At 46.2% G+C, this 22,078-nt stretch overlaps 1 protein-coding gene and 1 long non-coding RNA gene across 2 annotated transcripts; both read right to left on the bottom strand.

Annotated features, from left to right (window-relative positions):
- Nucleotides 1-1,514: 1,514 nt before the first annotated feature.
- On the bottom strand, nucleotides 1,515-5,135 carry LOC121879886. The gene is made up of 2 exons (XM_042386670.1): nucleotides 5,083-5,135; nucleotides 1,515-2,528 (listed from the first exon to the last, which is right to left on the bottom strand). The coding sequence occupies exon 2, from the start codon at nucleotides 2,517-2,519 to the stop codon at nucleotides 1,887-1,889; it is 633 nt and encodes a 210-aa protein (XP_042242604.1). The 5' UTR covers nucleotides 2,520-2,528; nucleotides 5,083-5,135; the 3' UTR covers nucleotides 1,515-1,886.
- A 52-nt stretch (nucleotides 5,136-5,187) lies between these two features.
- Nucleotides 5,188-7,640, bottom strand: LOC121879887. The gene is made up of 5 exons (XR_006091460.1): nucleotides 7,567-7,640; nucleotides 6,674-6,940; nucleotides 6,431-6,552; nucleotides 5,759-5,903; nucleotides 5,188-5,225 (listed from the first exon to the last, which is right to left on the bottom strand). It is a non-coding gene; the product is annotated as an uncharacterized LOC121879887 (long non-coding RNA).
- Nucleotides 7,641-22,078: the final 14,438 nt, after the last annotated feature.

Raw genomic sequence — 22,078 nt, 5'->3', positions numbered from 1 at the left:
TGCACGGGCACACAGGCCCTGACGGTCATGCACGGGCACACGGGCCTGACAGTCTGCAGGCACACAGGCACTGACGGTCATGCACGGGCACACAGGCCTGAGCAGTCATGCACGGGCACGCAGGCCCTGACCCAGTCATGCACGGGCACACGGACCCTGACAGTCATGCACGGACCCTGACAGTCATGCACGGGCACACGGGCACTGACAGTCATGCATGGTGTATACTTCAGGAATAATAACTCAGCAATACATCGCCTCAGCCTGTGTCGTGTCCATTAATAAGTATTGGTCGAGCAAAGGAGCAATCACAGGGCAAGGTGTGTGATTACCGTGGTGAGGGTAGTTGGTGCTTGTTAGGTGTGGTAGTTGGTGCTTGTTAGGTGTGGTAGTTGGTGCTTGTTAGATGTGTGTGTGTGTGTGTGTGTGTGTGTGTGTGTGTGTGTGTGTATGTATTCCATAACATAAATTCGTTAATTAAAACAAACTAATTTAAAATATTTCTTTATTTTTCACTAAATCAATACAGTCATTATACAATATAAATAACATTAAAACATCATATTATTATACATAAAAGTAGTGAATAATGTTTATAATTAAGGGAGAAAGTATATAAAGTTTTATGTAGGTAAAAGTAATTAGAACCACAAAGTAATGAAGGTGAAATATATACTTTGATGTATATGAAATTATTAAAGATGAATGAAAATACTTCTGTATACTTTGTGTATGACAGAAAATACAAACTTTGAAAGTAATGAGACTATACAAGCCTTATATATAATGACACGTGTAAAATTACTTGTATTAAACTCCTGTATACTTTGTGTATGATAGAAATTGTATACTTTAAAAGCAGTGATGATACGAATGATAGAACTTGTACACTATATATAAACTTTGAAAATAGTGAATTAATAAAAAAAGTACAATATTAGAGTTACTATACATAAGTACAGTGTTAATAGGTCTGTCCTGCTGGAGCCCAATCTAACAGGCCCCAGTCATAATAGGCCCCAGTCATAACAGGCCCCAGTCATAACAGAGAGAGGCCCCAGTCACACAGGCTCCCAGCTGGCACAGGGCCCCAGTCACAACTGCCCCCAGTCAATAGGCCCAGTCATAACAGGCCTTGAAGTCACACAGGCCCAGTCACACAGGGCTCAGTCACACACAGGGCTCTCAGTCACAGCCTAGTCACACAGGGCTCTCAGTCACAATAGGGCCCTCAGTCACAATAGGCTCTAGTCATAGTAGGCTCTCAGTCATAATAGGGCTCTAGTCACAATAGGCCCCAGTCACAATAGGTCTCAGTCACATGGGCCCCCAGTCTGTGGGCCCCAGTCTGTGGCCCCAGTCTCTGGGCCCCAGTCTGTGAGCCCCAGTCTGTGGGCCCCCACAGTCTGTGGGCCCCCAGTCTGTGGGGCCCAGTCTCTGGGCCCCAGTCATAATAGGCCCCAGTCTGGCCAGGGCCCCAGTCACAACAGGCCCCCAGTCTGTCATGTAGTCACAATAGGCCCCAGTCACAAAACAGCCCTCATGTTAAATTAATCCAGGTTCCGTGTCTGTTAGCTGTGTCTGTTAGCTGTGTCTCTTAGCTGTGTCTCTTAGCTGTGTCTCTTAGCTGTGTCCAATATCTGGGTCGTGTGTTTGTTGTGATGGCGAGTGATGACGTCAACACACATAATGGTGGCGAGTAGTGACGTCAACACACATGATGGTGGCGAGTGGTGACGTCAACACACATAATGGTGGCGAGTAGTGACGTCAACACACATAATGATGGCGAGTGGTGACGTCAACACACATAATGGAGGCGAATGGTGACGTCAACACAAATAATATTGGCGAGTGGTGACATCACAATATTCCTCCCCCTCTTGTTAACATTTCTGTAGAGTGTCCACCGCCCTCTTGAACATGGCCAATAACTCTTCTTTATCTAGATCATCTGAGGACATCTTCTTAGGGATTCTCTCTATGGTGTCCTTAAGTATGGTGCTCTCTATAGTGTCCAGGGAGGAGAGACAGTGTCGTAGAAGGTTGATCTTACTCTCCTGATCCTCACAACTTAGCTGGTCGTAGGAGGAGTTGAAGGAGGAGTACTGTCGGGAAGTGGCTGTTGGGGACGTCCAGCTGGTAGTGTCAGAGGCCCCACGTAACACAGATGACAGTGTGGGTGTTGTGACGGCTGATGTGGGTGTTGTGACGGCTGATGTGGGGGATGTGTCGAGGTTGAGAAGGTCGAGTCTGGGGTACATAACATCACTGAGGTCTGATTGTGTCTTCCTCAACCTTCTGTTGTAGAGGAGGGTGGTCAGTGCATCCACACCCTCTTCCCCCCTCTCTACCTCTCCTCCTCCTCCTACCGTCTTCCCGCTCGTCACGCCACACGGGGAGGACAACTTCCGGGTCTTCTCTGTCTTCCTCCCGCTGCTGCTGCTGGTGGTGGTGGTGGTGAGTGAGGGATACTGCTTCTCTGAGAGGTTGGCCTCTTGCTCCACCTGCCTCGTCATCTCCTCGACCTGTACAATAACAATGACACTTTAGACAACACCTCACACACACCTGTACACACACACACACACACACCTGTACACCTGTCCTAATTAACGCTACAGTTCCTCCTCGTTACACCTCTTGTTCTACCTACAGTCAACAGTGGTAATGGTGACCACTGACAATATTACCTGTGACCAATTCAATAGTTACTGCAAGTAGAAAAAGGTAAATAACAGGTGTTTAATTATGACAGGTGTGCTTATAGATCACCCTGTACAGCACAGTTAATGGTGAAGCAATAGTTGACGCACAGTTAATGGTGAAGCAATAGTTGACGCACAGTTAATGGTGAAGCAATAGTTGACGCACAGTTAATAACATGAATAGATAATAATAAATTTTTCCAACACTGATTCTCTTCTCCTTCCTCCTTCCTTCCTTCCTCCCTCCTTCCTTCCCTTCCTTCCTCCTTCTTCCCTTCCTCCCTCCTTCCTTCCCTTCTCCCCTCCTTCCTTCCCTTCCTTCCTCCTTCCTTCCCTTCCTCCTCCTTCCTTCCCTTCCTCCCTTCTTCCTTCCCTTCCTCCCCTCCTTCCTTCCCTTCCTCCCTCCTTTCTTTCCTTCCCTCCCTCCTTCCCTTCCCTTCCTCCTCCTTTTCTTCCCTTCCTCCCTCCTTCCTTCCCTTCCTCCCTCCTTTTCCTTCCCTTCCTCCCTCCTTCCTTCCTTCCTCCCTCCTTTCTTCCTTCTCCCCTCCTTCCTTCCCTTCCTCCCTCCTTCCTTCCTTCCTCCTCCTTCCTTCCCTTCCTCCCTCCTTCCTTCCCTTCCTCCCTCTTTCTTCCCTTCCTCCCTCCTTCCTTCCCTTCTCCTCCTTTCTTCCTTTCCTCCCTCCTTCCTTCCCTTCTCCCTCCTTCCTTCCCTTCCTCCCTCTTCCTTCCTTCCTCCTCCTTCCTTCCTTCCTCCCCTCCTTCCCCTTCCCTCCTCCTTCCTTCCCCTTCCTTCCTCCTTCCTTCCCTTCCTCCTCCTTCCTTCCTTCCTCCTCCTTTTCTTCCCTTCCTCCCTCCTTCTTCCCTTCCTCCCCTCCTTTTCTTCCCTTCCTCCCTCCTTCCTTCCTTCCTCCCTCCTTCCTTCCCTTCCTCCCTCCTTCCTTCCCTTCCTCCCTCCCCTTTCTTCCCTTCCTCCCTCCTTCCTTCCTTCCTCCCTCCTTTCTTCCCCCTTCCTCCCTTCCTTCCCTTCCTCCCTCCTTTCTTCCCTTCTCCCTCCTTCCTTCCCTTCCTCCCTCCTTTCTTCCCTTCCTCCCTCCTTCCTTCCCTTCTCCCCTCCTTCCCCTTCTCCTCCTTCCTTCCCTTCCTCCTCCCTTTCTTCCCTTCCTCCTCCTTCCTTCCTTCCCTCCTCCTTCCTTCCTTCCTCCTCCTTCCTTCCCTTCCTCCCCTCCTTCCTTCCCTTCCTCCCTCCTTCCTTCCCTTCCTCCCTCCTTCCTTCCCTTCCTTCCTCCTTCCTTCCTTCCTCCCTCCTTCCTTCCTTCCTCCCTCCTTTCTTCCCTTCCTCCCTCTCCTTCCTTCCTTTCCTCTCCTTTCTTCCCTTCCTCCTCCTTCCTTCCCTTCTCCCTCCTTCCTTCCTTCCTCCCTCCTTCCTTCCTTCCTCTCCTTTCTTCCCTTCCTCCCTCCTTCCTTCCTTCCTCCCTCCTTTCTTCCCTTCCTCCTCCTTCCTTCCTTCCTCCCCCTCCTTTCTTCCCTTCCTCCTCCTTCCTTCCCTTCCTCCCTCCTTTCTTCCCTTCCTCCCCTCCTTCCTTCCCTTCCTCCCTCCTTTTCTTCCTTCCTCCTCCCTTCCTTCCCCTTCCTCCCTCCTTCCTTTTCCCTTCCTCCCTCCTTCCTTCCCTTCCTCCCTCCTTTCTTCCCTTCCTCCTCCTTCCTTCCCTTCTCCCCTCCTTCCTTCCCTTCCTCCCTCCTTCCTTCCTCCCTCCTTTCTTCCTCCTCCTTCCTTCCCTTCCTCCCCTCCTTTCTTCCTTCTCCCTCCTTCCCCTTCCTCCCTCCTTTCTTCCTTCCTCCCTCTTCCTTCCCTTCCTCCCTCCTTTCTTCCCTTCCTCCCTCCTTCCTTCCCTTCCTCCTCCTTTCTTCCCTTCCTCCCTCTTCCTTCCTTCTCCCCTCCTTCCTTCCCTTCCTCCCCTCCTTCCTTCCCTTCCTCCCTCCCTTTTCTTCCCTTCCTCCCTCCTTCCTTCCTTCCTCCTCCTTTCTTCCTTCTCCCTCCTTCCTTCCTTCCTCCCTCCCTTCCTTCCTTCCTCCCTCTTCCTTCCTTCCTCCCTCCTTCCTTCCCTTCCTCCCCTCCTTTCTTCCTCCTCCTTCCTTCCCTTCCCTCCCTCCTTCCTTCCCTTCCTCCCTCCTTCCTTCCCTTCCTCCTCCCTTCCCTTCCTCCTTCCTTCCCTTCCTCCCTCCTTCCCTCATCTATCTTCACCTTTCCTCCTTGCTTTCCTTATCCTTAACCTCCTTACACCTCTCTCTGTCCCTCCTTCACCATCCTCCCTCCCACCCCACCCACCTACACCCACCTCCCCTCCTCACCCAGCCCTCCCTCCCCTGTACCCACCTGGTGCAGGAGGGAGCCAGCACTGGCCTGGCTGGAAGTGGCGTGGTCGAGGTGGGCCAGGCACCCTCCTGAGGATGATGAGGCTCTGTCCAGCTGCTCCACCGCCTCCTTCATCTCTCAGCCTCCTCCCCTTCTTCCTCGCCCTCCTGCCTGGTTGGGTTACGTTAGGTATGTTGGGTTACGTTAGGTTATGTTGGGTTCGTTAGGTTCGTTAGGTTAGTGTTAGGTTGGGTTAGTGTTAGGTTGGGTTAGTGTTGGGTTAGTGTTACGTTACGTTGGTGTTAGGTTACGTTAGGTTACGTTAGGTTACGTTGGTTACGTTGGGTTACGTTGGGTTACGTTAGGTTATGTTAGGTTACGTTGGGTTACGTTAGGTTAGTGTTAGGTTAGGTTGAGCGAGATTCTTACAGACACATTATTAAAATACAAAATATACATACAGTAGCACCTGTAAGACACCTGTAACACCTGTAATACACCTGTACCTCACCTGTAGCACCTGTTAACACCTGTACCTCACCTGTAACACCTTTAATCACCCTGTGCCTCACCTGTAGCACCTGTAACACCTTTACACCTGTACCTCTGCCAACACCTTTAATACACCTGTACCTCACCTGTAACACCTGTAAGACACCTGTACCTCACCTGTAAGACACCTGTAAGACACCTGTACCTCACCTGTAGGAGGGTGATGAGCCTGGCCCTGGTGGCGGAGTAGGTGGTGAGGGAGGAGGTGAGGACGGATGACAGGTGAGTCAGCTGGTGAGTGGCGCAGGACTCAAGAGCCACACCGCACTCACCACCACATCCTCAATCGGCTGTCAGGACGAGAGCCACATCTCAATTAGGTGTGGAGTAATTGTAAACTATCGTCATTGTAATTGTAATCTATAATAATTGTAATTGTAAACTCTCTAATTAATTTTAAACGACACTGAGTAATTGTAAATAATGTTAAATGTATCGTGAACTATTTGAATTTAATTGCTATAATAGGAATGGGTGTGTGTGTGTGTTGTGTGTGCTGTGATGACACACACACACACACACACACACACACACACACACACACACACACACACACACACACACACACACACACACACACACACACAGAACAACATGATTGACGACACTTGAGCGATAACGAAATAGTCAGGGATGTTTACTTGTCTATCTCTCTCTATCTCTCTCTATATCTCTCTATCTCTCTCTCGTGTGTCTATAATTCTGTCTCACTCTCTCTCTCAACCGGTATTAATACTGTCTCACTCTATCTCTCTCAACCGGTATTTAATGTCATCTTGTGTCTCTTAACCAATGTCTCTCAGCCACTGTCTCTCACCTGAATGTCTCTTTGTCCTTGCGCCTCCTGGCCTCGATGAGACTGACGAGGTAGAAGTTCTGGGAGAGGCCGCTAGGGGGCACCAGTGTCGCCACCCTACACTCTGGGCACGAGAGTTCACCCTGTGGAACACCGGGGAGTTTGTTATTGTCTCTCTCTCTCTCTCTCTCTCTCTCTCTCTCTATGTCACAGTAAACATTAAGGACCTTAATATTACTCTCTCTCTCTCTCTCTCTCTCTCACCACGTCCTTGGCCGTCCTCCCAGACTGGACTTTGATCAACCTCGGGAGACAGACACGACACACGCTGTGGTGGCAGGCGAGGAAGAGCGGCTCCCTCCCTCCTTCGCCCTCCAGCTGGTACTCCTCTAGGCACACGGGGCAGCAGAGGAGGTCACTCAACTCCTGCTGTGAGCTGATCTTCCTGGGGGTGGTGACCTTAGCGAGTGGGGTGCTCAAGGGCTGGGGGCTGGTACCTCCTGAAGAAGAAGTACTGGGCATCTTGGCGCTCTGTTGGGGAGAGGAGAGGGAGGTGTGTTAGTTTGGTGGGGTGAGGGAGTGGTGAAGTGGTGGTGATGGTGGTGAAGTGGTGGTGATGGAGGTGGTGGTGATGGTGGTGGTGAAGTGGTGGTGATGGAGTGGGTGGTGATAGTGGTGGTGGTGGTGATGATGGTGGTAATGGTGATGAAGTGGTAGTGTAGTGGTGTGGTGTGTGTGTGTAGTGGTAAAGGTGACGGTGCTTGTGGTCGAGTGTGAATTGTTAGTGGTGAAGTGATGTGGGTGTACTGGTAGTGTGGTGAGATGGTGATCGTGTGGTGAGGTAGAGACAATAAATAAGTACACATTGTATGGTGAACAATATAGTGACAGACAGAATGGTGAGAATATAATTATCTCTCTGTTTATTTTTACGGAGATAAGATTAAACAACGACTAAAATATATATAAACACATTTTAATATTTAGTTAACAAAATAACAAAAACAATACCTTAACACCTGTACTACCTTCCTAATACCTCAATACAAACACTAATTAAGGACACACACACACACACACACACACACACACACACACACACACACACACACACACACACACACACACACAGACACACACACACACACACAAAATACCTTCTCAACAAACTGATGGTGTTGCTGTTGATGGTGATGATGATGGTGATGATGATGGTGATGGTCACTCTTAGAGTGATGTAGGCCAGGTCTGTGGGCGTGGGCGTGGGCAGTTCAGTGGGCGGCATCTTCATTTTGTGGAACATAACTCGAGGCTTCAGGTTGTGCCAGGTTTATTGTGAGGCTTGGGGTGATGGTGATGATGATGGTGATGATGGTGATGACTTGACTTCACTGATTTTGATGACTGGTGTGATGATGGTGACGATGGTGATGACTTTGGTGGTCTAGCTTGTACGTGATGAGGTCTGGATGATGATGATGATGATGATGATGATGATGGTGATGATGATGATGGTGATTTAGTTGTGGATGATGACTTGGATGATGACTTGGATGACTTGTGGTTGAATTTGGTTATGGTGAGGGGTATTCAGGATTGTCGTCTCTCGTGTGATCTTGACCGGGTTGGTTGTCATTTTTGGTTGACGATGATGATGATGATGATGATGACGATGACCTCCGACGTTTATTGGATGGTTGTGATCTTAGAGGCGGTGAAGATAACGTCAGCCGCCTGTTGAGTGATTTTGGTAGGAGTGTGATTTTGCCGGTTAGTGGGACACCTCTAAGATAACTTGGTGTGTGTGTGTGTGTGTGTGTGTTACTCTACTGCCTGTATGTGATCTTGGTGAGTGACGTGTAGTCTTGTAGCCTGTAGTGATCTTAACAGCCTTCCATTAGCCGCTGAAGGTTATCTTAGAACTCTTCTGATCTTGTTAACCTGAATCTTGCTCTCTGAAGTTATCATACGACACAAGTGATCTTAGATGTTTCCTTTACCTCTATCATGGAATTTAAAGTGATCTTGATAACCAACGTCTGGTCTCTGGTGTGTAGTGGTTACAGGTGATCTTAGTTCCTGATCTTGATAACCAACGTCTTGCCTGTGCCGCTCTTATGTGACGACTGATGTTATCTTGAGCTTGTGTCTTCTTTGCTTCCTGTTATCGTTGCCCTTCAAGTGTTATCTTAACCTTCAAGTGTTATCTCTCTCAGGGAAAGCCTGTCCTCTTGTGCTGCTGTTGAGGCGAGTGTTCTGATTGGTTAGGCAGGCGAGGCGAGTGTGTTCCAATTGGTTGAATGACGAGGCGAGTGTCCTGATTGGTTGAGACGACGAGGCGAGTGTGTTCCAATTGGTTGAATGACGGGCGAGTGTCCTGATTGGTTGAGACGACGAGGCGAGGTGTGTTTCCATTGGTTGAATGACGAGGCGAGTGTCCTGATTGGTTGAGACGACGAGGCGAGGTGTGTTCCCATTGGTTGAATGACGAGGCAGAGTGTCCTGATTGGTTGAGACGACGAGGCGAGTGTGTTCAATTGGTTGAATGATGAGGCGAGGCTTGTGATTGGCCAGGTTGCTGGAATGCATTACAGGACCTGATTAGTTTAAATCCTCTAGATGGGATTAATGGATTATTTTATATTTAATTACTTCCCATTTATTATAATTCACCTGGATTATTATTACCTTTATATAATTAAACACCAAAGTAATTAATTATTCTTCATGGACGTAAAATTAATTGTAAAACAGAAATATTTTAATTGTGGATTATTATATTGTGTGTGTGTGTGTGTGTGTGTGTGTGTGTGTGTGTGTGTGTGTGTGTGTGTGTGCCTGGCTTTAAATCCCCTTAGTCTCATATTTATTGCGACATCATTCCCCTCGTGACGTCATTCCCAACCGTGACGTCATCCCACCCTTGACGTCATCTAACCGTGACGTCATTCACCTGTATCAATACAGGTACAGGTACAGGTAAATGACCCCACATTACATAACCCTACATCATTACAACACGTCATTATCTCAGCTCAACACAGTGTTACATAAACCAGGTGTGTTGATGTCTTATAAACCTGGTTTTACTCCTGGTTTAATTATTGGTTGCACACACACACACACACACACACACACACACACACACACACACACACACACACACACACACACACACACACACACACACACACACACACACACACACACACACACACACACACACCGTCTCAAGTGTTTAGTTACTGTGTTATCTCAGTAGTTTCTGAGGTGACCATCAGAGGCGCCACTGGTACACCAAATGCTCCTGTCGTGTTTATCTGTCTGTCTGTCTGTCTGTCTGTCTATGTGTTGGTGTGTCTGTCTGTCTGTCTATGTTATGTGTCTGTCTGTCTCTGTCATGTGTTAAGGTGTGTCTGTCTGTCTGTCTATGTGTTAAGGTGTGTCTGTCTGTCTGTCTGTTTAAGTGATAGGGTGTGTCTGCTCTGTCTGTCTGTTGTTTGTGTGTGTTAAGGTGTGTCTGTCTGTCTGTCTATGTTAAGGTGTGTCTGTCTGTCTGTCTATGTGTTAAGGTGTGTCTGTCTGTCTGTCTGTTTAAGTGATAGGGTGTGTCTGCCTGTCTGTCTGTCTGTTTGTGTGTTAAGGTGTGTCTGTCTGTCTGTCTATGTGTTAAGGTGTGTCTGTCTGTCTGTCTATGTGTTAAGGTGTGTCTGTCTGTCTGTCTGTTTAAGTGATAGGGTGTGTCTGCCTGTCTGTCTGTCTGTTTGTGTGTTAAGGTGTCGTTCGTCTGTCTATTGTGTTAAGGTGTGTCTGTCTGTCTGTCTATGTGTTGAAGGTGTTTTGTCTGTCTGTCATGTGTTAAGGTGTCTGTCTGTCTGTCCATGTGTTAAGGTGTGTCTGTCTGTCTGTCTGTCTATGTGTTAAGGTGTGTCTGTCTGTCTGTCTGTCTGTCTATGTGTGTTAAGGTGTGTCTTCTGTCTGTCTATGTGTTAAGGTGTGTCTGTCTGTCTGTCTATGTGTTAGGTGTGTGTCTGTCTGTCTGTCCATGTGTTAAGGTGTGTCTGTCTGTCTGTCTATGTGTTAAGGTGTGTCTGCCTGTCTGTCTGTCTGTTTGTGTGTTAAGGTGTGTCTGTCTGTCTGTCTATGTGTTAGGGGTGTGTCTGTTTGTCTGTCTGTCTGTCTGTCTATGTGTTAAGGTGTGTCTGTCTGTCTGTCTGTGTGTTAAGGTGTGTCTGTCTGTCTGTCTAGTTAAGGTGTGTCTGTCTGTCTGTTCATGTGTTAGGTGTGTCTGTCTGTCTGTCTATGTGTTGTTGTGTGTCTGCCTGTCTGTCTGTCTGTTTGTGTTAAGGTGTGTCTGTCTGTCTGTTCATGTGTTAAGGTGTGTCTGTCTGTCTGTCTATGTGTTAAGGTGTGTCTGTCTGTCTGTCTGTTTAAGTGATAGGGTGTGTCTGCCTGTCTGTCTGTCTGTTTGTGTGTTAAGTGTGTCTGTCTGTCTGTCTGTCTGTCTATGTGTTAAGGTGTGTCTGTCTGTCTGTCTATGTGTTAAGGTGTTTGTCTGTCTGTCTGTTTAAGTGATAGGGTGTGTCTGCCTGTCTGTCTGTCTGTTTGTGGTAAGGTGTGTCTGTCTGTCTGTCTATGTGTTTAAGGTGTGTCTGTCTTGTCTGTTCATGTGTTAAGTGTGTCTGCCTGTCTGTCTGTCTGTTTGTGTGTTAAGGTGTGTCTGTCTGTCTGTCTATGTGTTAAGGTGTGTGTCTGTCTGTCTGTCTATGTGTTAAGGTGTGTCTGTCTGTCTGTCTGTTTAAGTGATAGGGTGTGTCTGCCTGTCTGTCTGTCTGTTTGTGTGTTATGTGTCTGTCGTCTGTCTGTCTGTCTATGTGTTAAAGTGTGTCTGTCTGTCTGTCTGTCTGTTTGTGTTTCGTCAGCTCGTGTTGACTGTCCGTTGACCAATTATAACCAACGACTGTGAAATGGTAGATTATAATTGGCCGTCTTCTGTATTCTTTTGTGAAGTTACTGTGTATACGATGCTAGGAGAGCCAATTAGAACTCTCCTTATACGAAACAGGAGTTTAGGATTGGTTCCCTCGCGGCAATTTCTCGCTTGTGTTCTCTTTCACGATAACTGTTCTAATGGTTATCTAAAGAACCAATAAAAATCTCACCAGAAAGAAACTTAAGATTATAATTGGTCAGTTCATTCATTCTTTTCTTCCCTTAAGTGCTATATGGTGGAAAACAATTATAACCCCCGGGACACACGTGAAGATATGATTGGTCGTCATCGATTTCTTCTAAAATAACATCTGTGTGTGCGTGTGTGTGTGTGTGTGTGTGTGTGTGTGTGTGTGTGTGTGTGTGTGTGTTGAATATGGTATTTATAGTCACATTCCAGGCGAGACTGTACACATATCTGCTGAGTTTACCTGTTGTCTGGGAGCTGTGATGATCGGCCTATCATTCTTGATAACTGTCAGTCGGTGTACTGTCAGTGTCCCAGTCCATGTAGGCCCCTGTTATGATAGATCTTTGTCCTGGTAGGCCCCTGTTATGATAGATCTTTGTCCTGTAGGCCCTGTTATGATAGGCCCCAGCCGTCCCCTGACCCTCCTACCCTCAACTTTGCCTATATTACATTCCTGCTCGGTAAGCAGGTATATATATTGAAACCATTTGATTATTTAAACCCATTTGACCCATAAACTAAACCAACCAACCCATTATCCCCATTGACCCTATTCGAACCCATTTACTTTTACTTTATTTTTATCCTTCTTCACCAAAAAATCGGCTCACTAGCTGCCGCAAGGATCACGTCTCTGTTGCACATTGTTGGCAAGTACTGGGCATGCACCGGCTCCTGAATGTACCTGAACCCGCTCCAGTGTTGGTCAAGTCTGGTCTTTAAACAACTCACACTCGGTGCCGTCACAACACTCTCTGGTAGATTGTCCCAAGAGTTTACAACCCTACCCGAAAAAGTTTACCCTCACAGTTTTCTGGACTTGCGGCTTCTTCAATCTTGAGCTGTGACCCCAGGCGAGCGTCCGCCAGCTCCAAGTAAGGACACTTGACTGAGTAGTGCCCTGAGATGCTTTATACACCTCAATAGGTCACCCCTTGCCCGTCTGTAGTATAAGCTAGCGAAGTTCAGGCGCTCCAATCTCTCAGGTAGCTGAGGTGCCGAAGTGCAGGCACCAGTCTGGTCTCTCCTTTGAACATTTTCAACCAACTGACAGTCCCTAGCATATCTCGGGGACCAGACGGGGTGACAGTACTCCAGATGGGAAGCACTTCACTCTTGAAGATCGTTACGAGGACGGACCGTGTAGATATCTGAACGACCTTCTTAAGACCCAATAATTTATTTGCCTGATTTACCTTCTCTTCAATGGCCCGAGAACTTCTGCTCATTGTCAACACATACACACCTAGGTCCTTTCACACACAGTCTCAACTAGTACAGTTTCTTCATCTCGTTGGGACATATGATACGCCCCTTACTGTTGGTACGCCCCAGGTGCATCCTTTTACACTTTCGTGACATTGAATCCCAGCAGCCATGTCTTCGACCATTCCTGGAGCCCACAGTGGTCCTTCTGCAGCTATTCATATCCGCTTGGTTCTTGATTTCCGAAATAACTTGCCATCATCGGCAAACATTTGTATGGAGGAGTGTACAACGTCAGGTATTTATGAAACAAACAAACAACAGTGGGCCCAATACACTGCCCTGTGGTACCCCACTTGTGACAGGTACGGATGACGATATCGTGCCATTAATCACCACACACTGTTTGCGGTCATGTAGAAAGTCTTCTATCCATGCTAGGACATTTCGAATTCCAACCCTTCCAGTTTGATTTTCAGCCTTTCATACACTGTCGAAAGCCTATAAAATCTAGAAATATTGTCGTTATTGCCACCGCGTTCCAGAATATGGGTCCAAATATCCAATACCGTGAGCAATTGTGTTAAGCAGGAGCGCCCCGGCATAAAACCGTGTTGGCAATCCTTACAAGGTTGTTTGGTTGTAGATGTTCCATCGGCATCTCTGATAATACTCTCAAGTACTTTACATATTATGCTGGTCAGGCTCACCGGTCTATAGTTGTTCGTGGAGTGACGATCGCCCTTCTTGAAGATAGGACTCACATAAGCCACTTTTCCATTCACTGGGACCTTTCGTTCATCCAGGCATTTACAAAACAGGATCTTCGGGGCTCTGCAAGCTCGTTGCACAACTCCTCTTAGACTTAGGATGCACCATGTCAGGCTGGACTCTTATGGACCTTTAGCTTGACAGTTTATTTCTAATACTCTTCTGGAACACAATGTGGGGTCAGTGTGTCGAACCGTCTGTCCTCAAACGCAGAAGGTTAAATGCATCCTCTTTGAACAACACCGAGGAAAGAAGCTGTTCAATGCCTCAGCTTTATCCTGGTCAGAATCTGCGTAACCACCATCTTCAAGCTTCAGGTCTGATACTCCTATACGCGTTTTCAATTTCGACTTTGCATAGCGGTAAACACCTTTGGGTTTGACTTGACTGCGTGCAACCAGCCTTTGGAACTCCTTTTCAGCCCTCCTACACTCTATCTTTGCTTGGTTTCTGGCTCTTGCATACATCCTCCTGTCTTGCTCATCGTTTGACCCAACCCACGTCTTGAATTTCTGGGTTTTCGCCTTAATTCTGTCGACCGCCGCATGGTTCATGTAGATCCTCTCGTATTCCTAGAAGCACTGGGTCTGGTCTTGGGTATATATTTATCGATCAAATGGGTCACTTTACTAGTTATGATATTCAGCGTAGTGTCTGCGTTCTTGTACCTTATAATGAGTCAGGTCAGTTGATACCTACCTTCTCATTCCGTTGTAATTTCCCTTTGTAATTACCTTTAAACCCATTTGACTATTTGTACCCCATTTGACCCCTTCATCTCGTGGGCTCTCAATGTACCCATCGCCCCCACCTATTCAGTACATAGTGTTTCTGTACATGAGTAGGGTGCCGCCAGCTCTATACCTGTTGATCTACTGTCTGTCTGTCTGTCTGTCTGTCTGTCTGTCTGTCTGTCTATCTATCTGTCTTTATTTATCCATCTGTCTATCTACATATCAGTCTATTTATATCTGTCTATTTATATATCTATCTGTCCATTTTATCTATCTATATGTACACCTACCAAAATATATATATAGTGAAGTTACTTCTACCATTCTCTCAAACTCACATCCAGAGAGAACGAAATATTAACGCAAACTAAAGCAAAATCGACAAATGGTAACACTTTAACACAACACAAATATTATTCACTTGTCTTTAACCAGATTATCTTGAACAGTGAATAACTTAATAACCAAATTTAGTGGTTAGGTTGTGTTAAGTAAGGTTAAGTTGCTGTTGTTGCTGTTGTAATATTCGAACATTTTATTATCTTCGAACCAAACAAATGTAGTAAGTGTTTATTATACAATGAATTCAAATATTTCATTATCTATTAGAAACTGTGGCTCTGTGACTCTAAAACACTGTGACTTTGGCTCTATGACTCTATGGCCCAGAGGCTCTATACAAAAATTAGGTCTCACTCATGACAACAAGTATTGAAAAGAATTAAAAATAATAATAATATTCTTGAGTTACTTCACGTGATAGCTCGAACAATTCCTTCCTCAACTGATAGCGTAGACGGCATAGTGATAAGAGTTAGTTCGTTATATCTATGAGAGCGAACAGTTGTGACGCACCCACACTCAGACACAGATAGATAGATAGATGGATAGACAGATAGATGGATAGACAGATAGATAGATAGATAAGTTAAGGGTGGCGTGACCTGACCTATGTTACGGTGGTTTAAGCGTTACGATAACACACATGAAATTCTCCCCGTTATGCCACTGAGGGATAACACGTGGGGGTGGGGGAGGAAGAGGGGTAAGAAAGGTGAGGGTAGGGAGGAGAAGAAGGAGAGGGAGGGAGGGGGAGGAAGGGGGGAGGAGGAGAGGAAGGGGAGGGGAGAGGAGGATAGTTACAGTCCATTGAATTTTTTGACACACTGACCCAGAAAGATCTTGTCTATGTAACGTTTGTTCGTAGATAGAAAGATAGACAGATAGACAGATAGACAGATAGACAGATAGACAGATAGACAGATAAATACACTACCATCAGTTGTCAAGCCACAGGTCCCAGATAAACCTGCCAACAGTTTGAATATTTAAAGCTGTGGATTAAGCTGTGGAAGTCCGTTAGTCATGAGAGATAAGGCGACCCAGGTACTGTGTGTGTTACAAGACGCCTCAGGCCTCCCACAGGTAAAACAAAATATAACAATTTACTGAACCGACTTTTTTAGGCCATGGCCGCCACTCTTCCCTTCACCCTCCCAACAAGAATATAAAATAAAACACAAACTCATAAACACCAGACCAACCCGGATATAACCCCAATCCTCTTCATATCAGTTGGAATTTCTAAATCCAGGTCACGAAGATTTTTTTTTTTTAAGATATAACAAAATCAATATAAATCTGTATTTTTTTTTTTATTAGTTTATCTTGATAGAAATGAATCATATCTACACAGCGAAGACTAGAATGGTTCTTTGTTGTTAAGGAAGTATTAGCTCTATTACCTATATCATTTTAGGCTTTATTGCATCTCCTACAAGTGGGAGAACTTAACTTAGGAACCTCTGAGAATCCATCTTTGTATCGTAGCTTAAGTGAGTCAGGTCTATATTACCCATAATGCTTCGAACAGGTGTATGGGTGAAATATGAGGCTTTGGACAGGTGTATTAATTAAGCCCAATACTCTTATGACAGGTACACACAAGCCAAGACAACCAGGTGAAATTTCATCAGTAAACACTAAGGAAGATAAAGTATTGTTATTATAAATGTTTGATAATAATGTGAATTAGGTGATAGAAAGATGATAGGTGATAATTGGATAGATATATATGTGTGTGTGTGTGTGTGTGTGTGTGTGTGTGTGTGTGTGTGTGTGTGTATTAGGGGTATGTTTCTATAATGAGAGAGAGAGAGAGAGAGGGAGAGAGATATTATTTATAAGACACCATCCCTCCACAGATGTAAAACTTGACCCACCTCAGCACCCTGACCTTCAATTAACCCTGAACCACCACTTGCATATCCTAACATTATTGACCTTATCAGTAACAATGGCAGACCTTAATCACCTTTATCTCCCACACTGCCGCCCTAATACCGATAGTCTCTCTCTCTCTCTCTCTCTTCAAGTTAAGGAACCAATGCCTTTGTAAACATGACCTCGAGTGTTGGTAATGTTTAGGTTAACGAGGGTAATGTATTTGTTATTGTGTGTTATTGTTTTTGTTGTTTACTAGTTCGTGATTTGTTGTTGTTTATGAAATCATGACGTAATTAACCCCCAAAATAAACAGAGTAGTGTAGTACCTCTGGTGGCGGGAGTTGTACTGTGTGTGTAGTGACCTCTGGTGGCGGGAGTTAGAGTACCGTGTGTAGTGACCCTGGTGGCGGAGTTAGTGTACCGTGTGTGTAGTGACTCTGGTGGCGGAGTTAGTGTACCGTGTGTGTGTGACCTCTGGTGGCGGGAGTTAACGTACCGTGTGTGTAGTGACCTCTGGTGGCGGGAGTTAGAGTACCGTGTGTGTAGTGACCCTGGTGGCGGGAGTTAGAGTACCGTGTGTTGTGACCTCTGGTGGCGGGAGTTAACGTACCGTGTGTGTAGTGACCCTTGGTGGCGGGAGTTAACACCGTGTGTGTTGTGACCTCTGGTGGCGGGATAACGTACCGTGTGTGTAGTGACCCTGGTGGCGGAGTTAACGTACCGTGTGTGTGTTGGACCCTGGTGGCGGAGTTAACGTACCGTGTGTGTAGAACCCTGGTGGCGGAGTTAACGTACCGTGTGTTTGTGACCTCTGGTGGCGGAGTTAACGTACCGTGTGTGTAGTGACCTCTGGTGGCGGGAGTTAACGTACCGTGTGTGTTGTGACCTCTGGTGGCGGGAGTTAACGTACCGTGTGTGTAGTGACCCGTGGCGGAGTTAACGTACCGTGTGTGTTGTGACCTTTGGGGCGGGAGTTAACGTACCGTGTGTGTTGTGATTGATGACGTGACGTAATGTTATTAAAACTTGTACTATTTCTTGTTTTATTATAGAACTTATATAAGACCTATATAGTACATAGTGTTCTTAGGTGTAGTACTGGGCCAATTGATGTACCGTACCGGCCGATGTACTGTACCGGGACATTATCTCTGTGGGACTTTTAGGTATGCGTCTCTCTCTCTCTCTCTCTCTCTCTCTCTCTCTCTCTCTCTCTCCCTGTTCTTCTCTCTCTCCCTGTTCTTCTTCTCTCTCTCTCTCTACTTCTCTCCCTGTTCTCTCTCTCTCTCTCTTTTTGGGCTGAGGTGAAGGCGAAGTGGACAGGTGAACCAACGACAGACCTCATCCACCTTAGTCATCAGGGTAAAAAAGACTCACCTGACGCTATATGAGGTATAGGTAACGCCACACAGGTGAAGTAACAACATTCACACATACTACCTTCACATACAGCACATATACCTAACACTGAGTTTGTAATAAGGTGAAAAGTCGCCTTAATTAGGAGAGAAAAGACTTACCTGAGACGCTGAGAGGTGAGGCATCAGGTGTGGTTGATCCAGCAGGTGAACCGACTTACTACTGAAGGTGCGAGAGGTAGTGCCTCCTCCCCAGCACCGCCATCATCCTGATAACAGTCTTATTCTTATCTCTCGTTATCTCTCGCCTTCAAAACGGCGTCTTTCTTATCTGGATTAAGGCCACTCTTATCTACTACTCAAGGTAAGCTGAGGAGGGTGAGGGGGGGGAAGGGGGGGTGGAGGAGACAGGAGGGTGGGTGGGGAGGACTGGAGGTGGTCAGGAGGGTGGTGGAGGACAAGAAGGGATGGGGAGGTCAGGAGAGGGGTGGAGGAGGTCAGGAGGGGTGGAGGAGGTCAGGAGAGGTTGAGGAGGTCAGCAGGGGTTGGAGGAGGTCAGGAGAGGTTGAGGAGGTCAGGAGAGGGCTGGTGGAGGTCAGGAGAAAGCTGTTAGGTTAGTGGAGGAGGTCAGTAGTGGGGTTGGAGGAGGTCAGGAGAGGTTGAGGAGGTCAGGAGAGGGGCTGGAGGTCAGAGGGAGGTCAGCATCTTAAAGGCTTTCTGTGATCCAGGTATATTTATAAGTCATTTCATCTCGTAGTCTGAAGTGGAAGAGAAACATTCGTTAAGGTAAAATTTATCTCGTAGTTAAGAGAGACAGAGAGATCCATCCTCCTGATTTAAGTTAAGGTGAAAATTCAACTTACGAGCGACTCAGAATCCGGAACAGGTTAAGAGTTAATTAGTTACAGGTGTGGTGGCAAGTGTGGTGGCAGGTGTGGCGGCAGGTTGTGTACAGGTGTGGTGGCAGGTGGGATAGGTGTGTACAGGTGTGGTGGCAGGTGGCGGCAGGTGGACAGGTGTTACGCAGGTAGTGGTGGTGATCAGTAACTGTTTACAGGTTAAGAGTTAACTAGTTGACGTAGTTCGACACTGTGCGGGTTTGTTGTTGATACATTTATATAAACATCAACACACACACACACACACACACACACACACACACACACACACACACACACACACACACACACCCAAGAGAGCTCCAGTCCAGCCCTGTAAACATTCTCAAAACTATTTACAAAAACACAAATAACTTCAGCTATCTATTTTAAACCTTGGTCTGGTCTAGCAAAGAAACAGAAGAATGTGAAGGTTTTAGTGAGAGGGAGGGGAGGGCGGGGGGCCAGACTCGGAACACACCCCCCGCCCCTCCCCCGCCCCGCCCCTTATTGTTACCTTCTGAACACATCCCTACGCCGAATTTCATCTGTCAATCACCTTAACTGTCATGTAAAGCGAATATCCACGCAACAAACAAACAGGTAAAGTTACGTTACCTGTAATTTAAATTAGAACAGGTAAACTCATATACCTGAACAGTGTTGGGAGATATGGTAATTAATACTAATCCCTGCAGGTATAACGACGTACACAAGGGCTCACAGTGGTGTTGAGGGCCTTACCTGTACACACACACACACACACTCACCCACACACCCACACCCCCCCTACACACACACACACACACTCAGGTCTTATGATCAAGTGTGGCCAGTGTGAAGTTAGCCGTCACCTGATCATCAACCTGGCGTCTTCCTGGCCTTACGTGTCGAGGTGTAAACAACTCACACTTGTAAACAAACTATACGAGTGTTTCTCTTATCTACACACACGAAGTACATTGACTGTTTTGTTTGTTTGTTTGTCTGGATGTCTGTTTGTTTGTGTGGATATTAGCTTTACACGGCTATAGTGACAGACAGCTGCAATTTGGGATAGAGATGTGTTTGGAAGGAGACAATTTTTTCGGGGGGTCCAAGAGATCTGCCAACACCCCCACCCTCAACACCTCCCCCGCCCCACACCTCTCTCGCCCCACACTCATTCCCCGCCCCACACCTCTTCCCCGCCCAACACCCCCAGGTAATCCTTCAGGTGTGTATTCTTACCTTCACCTTCATATGTGTTCAAGAGCTGTTATGTATGTTGGCAGTGTTTGAAATAAGGATTGTGTGTGTGGTCAGCTGTGGTCAGTCGTGGTCAGCTGTGGTCAGTCGTGCTCAGCTGTGGTCAGTCGTGGTCAGCTTTGTGCAGGTTGTCTGGTCCGAACATTATCCATGGTCACCTACAGCTATACAGTATATCGTCACCTACAGCTATATATTCGTCACCTACAGCTATATATCGTCACCTACAGCTATATATCACCTACAGCCATATATCGTCACCTACAGCTATATATCGTTACCTACAGCTATATATGTCACCTACGCTATATATCGTCACCTACAGCTATATATCGTCACCCACAGTATATCGTCATCTACAGCTATATCGTCACCTACAGCTATATATCGTCACCAGCTATATATCGTCACCTGCTATATATCGTTACCTACAGCCATATATCGTCACCTCAGCTATATATCGTCACCTTCTCATATATCGTCACCTACAGCTATATATCGTTACCTACAGCTATATATCGTCACCACAGCTATATATCGTCACCTACAGCTATATATCGTCATCTACAGCTATATATCGTCACCTACAGCTATATATCGTCACCTACAGCTATATATCATCACCTACAGCTATATATCGTCACCTACAGCTATATCGTCATCTACAGCTATATATCGTTACCTACAGCTATATATCGTCACCCACAGCTATATATCGTCACCTACAGCCATATATCGTCACCTACAGCTATATATCGTTACCTACAGCTATATATCGTCACCTACAGCTATATATCGTCACCTACAGCTATATATCGTTACCTACAGCTATATATCGTCACCTACAGCTATATATCGTCACCTACAGCTATATATCGTCACCTACAGCTATATATCGTCACCTACAGCTATATATCGTTACCTACAGCTATATATCGTCACCTACAGCTATATATCGTCACCTACAGCTATATATCGTCACCTGCAGCATATATATCGTCACCTACAGCTATATATCGTCACCTACAGCTATATATCGTCACCTACAGCTATATATCGTTACCTACAGCCATATATATCGTCACCTACAGCTATATATCGTCACCTACAGCTATATATCGTCACCTACAGCTATATATCGTCACCACAGCTATATATCGTCACCTAAGTATATATCGTTACCTAGCCATATATCGTCACCTACAGCTATATATCGTTACCTCAAGCTATATATCGTCACCTACAGCTATATATCGTTACCTACAGCTATATATCGTCACCTACAGCTATATATCGTTACCTACAGCCATATATCGTCACCTACAGCTATATATCGTCACCTACAGCTATATATCGTCACCTACAGCTATATATCGTCACCTGGGCTACACCATGTACTGTACTACTGACGTAATACACTGTCACCTGTTATCTGTCACACCTTGAGAATACTGGTGACCGTGTCCCATATTACTATCTCTATCTCTATCTCTCTTCTGTGTGCTTTGTCTATCTCTATGTACATTTCTCTTTGTGCCGTTCTCTCTCTCTCTCTCTCTCTCTCTCTCTCTCTCTCTCTCTCTCTCTTTTGTGCCGTTGTTTCTCTCTCTCTCTCTCTCAGGTCAATAAACAAACACTAAATTATACTTTACATTAACTAAATAAAACTCTTATAAAATAAATGACCTCAAACCAAACTTCTTCCCAAACACAAACAGAAAACAAACACCAATATTCTCAGGCAAAATAAACACAGGTAATCATGACCTTGACCCAGGTAATCATGACCTTGGTCCAGGTAATCATGACCTTGACCCAGGTAATCATGACCTTGGTCCAGGTAATCATGACCTTGGCCCAGGTAATCATGACCTGGCCCAGGTAATCATGACCTTGGCCCAGGTAATCATGACCTTGACCCAGGTATCACCTTGGTCCAGGTAATCATGACTGACCGGTAATGACTTGGCCCGAACATGACCTTCCCAGGTAATCATGCTTTACCAGGTAATCATGACCTTGACCCAGGTAATCATGCTTGACCCGTAATACTTGACCGGTCCGTA

This window comes from Homarus americanus, unplaced genomic scaffold, assembly GCF_018991925.1.
Source record: "Homarus americanus isolate GMGI-L3 unplaced genomic scaffold, GMGI_Hamer_2.0 scaffold41050, whole genome shotgun sequence".
NCBI lineage: Eukaryota > Metazoa > Arthropoda > Malacostraca > Decapoda > Nephropidae > Homarus > Homarus americanus.
Note: the sequence above shows the minus strand (reverse complement) of the source record. Positions and strands in the feature narration are given on the sequence as shown.